Here is a 7453-nt window from a genome sequence, read left to right as displayed (position 1 = left end):
ATCTTTGGTAGCAAGCGCCACAAGTGTCACACCTCTAATGGCTCACAAACAAACTCAAGCAACCAAGGAATACTTTAGAGAGATAGAAGGGAAGAATAATTTTGGTTCTAAGCCTTTAAGAGGATTGCATGGACGGAATCTAACCCTAATGAGGGTTTATATAGGTGTTAAGAAGGTATTGGATAAGACAGGTGTATCCAAGATAACCCTAATCCCTTAACGTCCTCCCTAAGGCATCCAAGGCACCCTTAGAGCCCAAGGAAACCCTAGGAGCATCTAGATTTCGTTCCCCCCCCCCCCCCCCACTATAGAGGGGCATCCTCGACGCTACCACAGTGATTTTTGGGAGGGTCAAGGAAGGGATGATAGATATTATGGAGGAGAGGCTCAGGGAATTCAGAGCCGAGATTACTGCGAGCCAGGTCGTGGCCTGAACTCCCTCGTTACGGGAGTTCAAGGCGTGCGGGGCACCGAAGTTCTTCGAGGTCAGGGACCCCATAGTTAGCCGACACTAGGTGGCGGACATAGAGAACACCCAGCGCACGAATTCTTGTCGTGTTGCAGCAAAGGTGGGTTTTGCTTCGTATATGTTAAGGGATCGAACCAGGGATTGGTGACAGGAGGTGATCCATCAGGTGGGGTCTGCCGAAGTCGCTGAGATGTCTTGGGAGGAGTTTGTTAGGCGTTTTGAGTTGGATTTTGCACCATCCATCGAGGTGCAACGTATTGTGAGGGAGTTCCAGGAGTTACAGCAGACCACCGAGACTGTACCAGAGATCACCACCAAGTTTCGGGAACGAGCAATATTCTTCCCGCAGTACGTTGTGGATGAGGACATGAGGAGGACTAGGTATCACTCCATACTGAGGGATGATATTCGCGAGTTTGTGAGCTTCTCGGGGTGAAAAACCTTGAATGAGATGGTGGAGAAGGCCCGGGGAACCGGAGATGGAGTTGGAGTTCCGCACCAAGTGGAAACCAGAGCAGGCACATACAGTTGTAGGTCATGATAAAAAGCATAAGACCTCTGATTCTTCCAGTAGGGTTGTGGCCGGTGTGCCAAGTGCGGTAAGCCGCATAATGGGGCTTGTCGAGCAGCGGGCTCCGGATGTTACACATATGGACAGCAGGGCCACATGAGTAGGGATTGCCCCAAGAAGGGCTTGATTTGTTTCCACTGCAACCAGATCGGACATAAAAGGGATGACTGTCTGAGGTTGCAAGGAGGAGGAGGAGCAGTGGCGGTGCCTACACCCGCCATAATGAGGATCATTGATGGCCACCCTGCCAAGGCGGAAGCTCCAACAGTAAAGAGACACGCATTTCAGCTGACCACGGAGGAGGCTCGAGCTGCACCAGACGTCGTGGCTGGTACGTAATCTATTTTCTTGTTTGATATTATTTGATTATGCTTATATGTACATATATGTGTGCAATTATATAGGGACCTTTTTGGTCAACGGTATGTCAGCTCATGTTCTTTTCGATTTGGGAGCTACCCGATCATTCGTATCTCTTGCGCTTAGCAAGAAGTTTTGGGATGCTCCGGGGACTCTGGATTCCCAGCTAGAGGATGAGATTATGCATGACTGTACCGTGAGTGCTACTAGGGAATATCAGGACTGTGTCCTGAATGTGTTTGGGGAGAGGTTATGTGTTGATTTGGTTCTGATACCACTGCGAGGGCTAAAAGTGATTATCGGGATAGACTGGTTGGGGACCAATGGGGTCATGATAGATTGTGAGCGCCAGCTGGTAAAAGTTCGAACCCCAGGTGGGGGGAACTGGTTATTCAAGGAGAGAGGGCCTCGCATGGGCTAACCCTCTATTCAGCAGCAAGAGCTAGGAGACTTCTCCATCAGGGTTGTTCTGGATTTTTTATGTACATCTCAGATACGAGGGTTAAGCCTACGACAGATTTGGGTAGTATGTCGGTCGTACGAGATTATCGGAATGTCTTTCCCGAGGAGTTTCCTGGAGTGCCTTCGGAAAGGCAAGTGGAGTTTCGCATTGATTTGGTGTCGGGTGCCGCTCCGATAGCCAAGGCATTGTACCGGCTAGATCCACCCTAGATGCAAGTGCTATCTACGCAGCTTCAGGAGTTGCCAGACTGGGGGTTTATCCATCCAAGAAGTTCCCCGTGGGGAGCACCGATCCTATTCGTGAAAAAGAATGATGGGTCACACATTGATTATCAGGAGCTGAACAAGTTAACGGTGAAAAACCGTTATCTGCTCCCGAGGATCGATGATTTGTTCGATCAGCTATAGGGTGCATCTTGGTTTTCCAAGATTGATCTCCAGTTGGTGTACCATATGATGAGGATTCGGGATGAGGATATACCGAAGACAGTTTTCAGAACTCGGTATGGGCACTATGAGTTTGTGGTTATGCCATTCGGGCTCACCAACGCCCCAGCAGCGTTCATGGATATCTTGAACATGGTGGGTAGACCGATGTTAGATCAGTCAGTGATCGTGTTTATCAATGATATTTTGGTCCATTCTAAGAGGTCGTTTGATAGTTGCTGACCGGGTTAGACCTGATTGGGTTAGAAGTTGATTGGGTTAGAAATTCTGACTGAGTCCACATCTGACTGAGTTTATCTGTTTGATTATTTCTTCGACTGACTGTGCTGAATGAAGAAAAATGACCATACTACCCTTATGTTGTCTATTATGCTAAATAAAACAATAAAAAAATTACAATTGCTCCATTGTTCTTAACAGAAACTCGTAAGTCAACCAATGATGTCTAAATTTGAGAGAACTTGTTAAAAAAAAGGAAAATAAAAATTTTTAATTGAAATATTTTCTAATGAATTGCTGACATTTGAGTTAAAGAAAAGGGTATTGATTATTAAACTTGCATTTTCATCCTGCAAGAATACATTGAACACTCTCATCCCTTTAGGACCAAATGTGTTTATCATTTCAACAAAATGAAGGTCAACATAGTAATATCCCTCAGGTGGACTGTTAAATCGATAATGGAAGTTCCCTAATCTTGCTATGTTATAAATGAATAGAAAATCACCACCATCATTCAAACACTCGTTAGTTTGAAATGTATCTCCTCCTTCAAATAATTTATCAGCGTCAAACTTCATATATAAATCGGATTCAATCATGGTTTTGGCTCCAACATTTATAAACTGAAACTCGAAATGATCATAAAACTTGTTCTGACCTCATAAACCAGTTTGGAATTAGCTTGGTGCTTGAATCACAAACCAACATGATAGAAGGATGGGTCATCATCTCCGATTGAAGAAACTGCACTCATTTTTTTCTACCAATCAAAAGGGACTTTTTTCCAGAATTTTGTTTCAACAATTTCATTCATACAAAACTCCAACTTGCAACTCCCGACTTCAAATTCTGATTTCATTCTAGTAAACTCCAACTTCCAAATTCTGATTTCAACAATTTCTAATTTCATAACATTAGAACAAGCAAGAATAATGATTAAAGATTTTCATAACTCATTTAAGAAACAAATTCTGATTTCATACATTATACACAAAAAGGGAAGAACGGACAATCGATCAAGTGGTTTAAAAAAAGATGAAACAGATGTTGCTTACCTCTGTTGAAGCAGCTCTGGCCGGAGAACGCAGATGTCGGATTGAAGCGTCGATCTTGTAGGAGGCAAATGTTGAACACGCTGCGTCGATGGGGATGACGAGCTGGAGTGAAGGAATCGTGTTTTCTTGTATGTTTTTCTTTTAGCTCCCAAGGGCAGAAGAGGGAAACATGGGCTTTTTTTTCCAGTCAGCCATATATTGAAAGCGGACCGAGTAAGTACCTTGGGCCAGCCATGCTGACCGAATCAGTAAAATTTGGGATTTATCAAACGTGCTGACTAGACCGGGTCAGCCAAAATAGCTGACCCAGACCTAGTCAACTCACTATCAAACGGGCCCTAAGACCAAGGAGAAGCACGAGCAGCATCTGAGGGAGGTATTGGAGACACTAAGAACGGAAATGCTTTATGTCAAGTTCTCAAAGTGTGATTTCTGGTTGCGAGAGGTGCAGTTTTTGGGGCACATCATCAACCAGGAAGGTATTTTGGTGGATCCAGCCAAGGTTGAGGCAGTGATGCGGTGGGAAGTACCAAAGAACGCATCTGAGATTCGTAGCGTCTTGGGTCTAGTGGGGTACTATCGGAGATTCATCCAGGATTTCTCCAAGATCGGGGTACCTTTGACCTGCCTGACCAAGAAGAATGTGACATTTCGATGGGTCCCGGATCAGCAACTGGCTTTTGAGACCCTGAGACAGAGGTTATGTGACGCTCTGATTATGGTACTACCTGAGGAGGATGGATGATTTGGTAGTGTACTTTGATGCGTCGATCACGGGGTTAGGCGCCATACCGATGCAAAGAGGGCATATGATCGTGTACACCTCGAGGAAGTTGAAGCCTCACGAGGCGAACTACCCCACTCACGACTTGGAATTGGGGGCAGTGGTGTTTTCCCTCAATATTTGGAGGCACTATTTGTATGGAGTTCGGTGCACCATTTTCACTGACCAAAAAAGTTTAAAGTATTTGATGGATCAGCAGAACCTAAACATGCGACAGAGGAGGTGGTTGGATGTGCTGAAAGATTATGACTGTGAGATCGAATACCATCCAGGGAAGGCCAACTTGGTGGTCGATGCTTTGAGCCGCAAGACAATGGGTTCTCCAATTGGGAACATTTGTTTGAGGATGACAGTGATCTCTCCTTTGTTGGATATGATCAAGGAGGCTCAAGTGGAGGGTTTAACGAAAGAAAATTGGAAGTTAGATCAGATACGGGGACATATTCCTTTGTTCGTCTGGGATGGTCGGGGTCTCTTGACCCAATGTGGCCGAGTGTGGGTTCTGGCATCTGGAGGAGTGAGGCAGAAGATATTGGAGGAGGCACACAAGTCCAAGTTCTTTATACATCCAGGGGCTACAAAAATGTATAGAGACTTAAGATTGAGTTACTGGTGGCCCTGCATGAAGCAGGAGATCGTCTGGTTTGTAGAGCGGTGCTTGACTTGCCGGAAGGTCAAGACCGAGCATCAACGGTCCCATGGCAAGGTTCAGCCGCTACCCATTCCCATGTGGAAATGGAAATAGATCACCATGGACTTCATCACGAAGTTACCGAGGAGAGCGAGGGGTGTGGATGTCATATGGGTTAGTGTAGATAGATTGACGAAGAGTGCTCACTTTATTCTGATCTTCGAGAGCATGTCCACGGAGAAATTAGCGGATATTTACGTACGAGAGGTGGTGGTTAGGCATGGGGTGCCAGTGTCAGTAGTCTCCGACCGGGATGTTCGATTCACATCTTGATTCTGGAAGAAGTTCCACGAGGAACTAGGCACTCAGTTGCATTTCAGCACGGCATACCACCCTTAGACTGATGGCCAGAGCGAGAAGACGATCCAGACACTCGAGGATATGCTTCGGGCATGCGTGTTGGATTTTGGAGGAAGTTGGGATACATACCTCCCACTAGCAGAGTTTTCATATAACAATAGTTATCATAATAATATCGACCGACCTCCATTCGAGATGTTGTATGGTCGAAGATGTAGGACCCCGGTTTGCTGGGGAGAGGTTGGACACCGAGTCATGGGGAGCATCGAGGTAGTGCTCAAGAGTACCGGGTTGATTCAGCAGGTGTACAAACGGCTGCGAGTCGCACAGAGCCGTCAGAAAAGTTATGTTGACCGGTGTCGATCGGATCTTGAGTTCCATGTGGGGGACGTTATGTTACTGAAAATGTCGCCATGGAAGGGAGTCATCAGGTTCCGGAAGAAGGGCAAGTTAGGGTCACGATGTATTGGTCCGTTCAGGATTTCGGCCCAGGTGGGCAAGGTGGCTTACCGTTTGGATATGTCGGACGAGCTTAGCCAAATTCACAACACCTTCCATGTGTCTCAGCTTCGGAAGTGTGTCACTGACAAGGTCGCGATTATTTCGTTGGACGACATTCAAGTTGATGAGAGCCTGAACTACATTGAGAGACCCATTGTGGTTTTGGATAGGAAAACTAAGGTTCTTCGTAATAAGGAGGTGAAGGTGCAATGGCAGCACCGAAGAGGCTCTGAATGGACATAGGAGCCAGAGGATGAGATGTGGGAGCATTACCCCGGTCTGTTGGCGTCTACATACTTCGAGGATGAAGTATAGCTTAAGTGGGGGAGAGTTGTAACACTCCAAATCAGGTATTACCTTTGAATCCCTTGAAATTATAAATATTGCATAATAGTCCCTTAAGTACGATGGGCATACTTCATGAGTACTCTTAGCGTACCATGAATGGATGATCACGGAGGGTCAAAACATACGTTGGGCATACGTGACGAATGTTTAAACTCTAATTTCCAGACTTAAGACCTATATAAGCATCCTTATCTCATTAGAGCTTCACCCTAATCAGCCTCCTTCACCCTTAAACGTCCCTGAAAATCCTAAAATCATTAGAGAGTGTGTTCTTGAGCTTGTGGGTGTTTAAACACCATCCTTTTGGTGTGTTAGCTACAAGGAAGAGGAGAAATCAAGCTTGAACGAGGAAGAGATTTTGGGTCTCACATTTTGAGCAGTTTAGGGAGCTTGAAATGGTAAAAAGCTTTCACCCTGGTCATCATTTTCATTCCTAGATCTAGGGTTTTCTCTTTAGTCCCTTTTTGTGTTCTTGAACTACCTCTTGAGAGTTTGAGCAACTCCAAAGCTTAAGGAGGATAGATCTGAAGTCCTTTGGTCCATTCATAGCATAAAAATGGAGTCGTGATGGGTGTTTTGACCACATGCATGGATTAAGGCTCTTGGAAAGGTCTTAATGTGTTGTTGGGAGCATATGGGACATGCAAAGGCATAAAGTTGCCAACTTTATGCCTTAGGACATCTTAATGGACTAAGATCTAAAGATTGGACGTGGGAACATCAAGTATTAAGCACTTAATGGAAAAGGTGCTTAATTTGTTTATATGTTGGGAGTAGTGTAGCGCGTACAGCTCGGGGACTCGGTACGCTAAGCGTACAAGAGTGGTACGCAGGGCGTAAGCACTCAGATGGGCTTGGACTTGTTTTGGGCTTTTAAGCCCTTTAGGCCCTAATCAATCATTGGGCATGGTCATGTTTTGAGTTAGTGGGCCAATTTATCTATTTTAGGCCATGATTGTTATGGTTGGACTTTATTGGGCCATGAGGCCCATTAATGATATTTGGACATGGACTTTAGGCCATTAGCAATGGGGGACTTTTGGGCCATTAGGAAAGGACTTGGGGCTTGGGTCCTTTAATTGGATTATGTTCAACCCTAACCTTGGGTTAATGGTATTATTGTTCAGCACAGGTGGTCACGCACAATTAGGAGAGTGGCTTTCGGATTCAGCAGACAGAGGTGAGTCTCCTCACCATACCAATGGGTCGAAGGCACCAAGGCCGATCCATTATGTGTTATGTG

The 7453-nt window shown here is 45.5% G+C and overlaps 1 protein-coding gene across 1 annotated transcript; it reads left to right on the top strand.

The window, feature by feature from the left end:
- The first annotated feature begins 1262 nt into the window (after window positions 1-1262).
- LOC145066661 (uncharacterized) lies at window positions 1263-1821 on the top strand. Its single transcript, XM_079013946.1, has 2 exons — window positions 1263-1371; window positions 1445-1821. The coding sequence occupies exons 1-2, from the start codon at window positions 1263-1265 to the stop codon at window positions 1819-1821; spliced, it is 486 nt and encodes a 161-aa protein (XP_078870072.1).
- Window positions 1822-7453: the final 5632 nt, after the last annotated feature.

The sequence above is a fragment of the Lactuca serriola genome, chromosome 8 (assembly GCF_051521515.1).
Source record: "Lactuca serriola cultivar US96UC23 chromosome 8, Lser_US96UC23_V15, whole genome shotgun sequence".
Lineage (NCBI taxonomy): Eukaryota > Viridiplantae > Streptophyta > Magnoliopsida > Asterales > Asteraceae > Lactuca > Lactuca serriola.
This window is presented reverse-complemented; position numbering and strand designations above follow the sequence as displayed.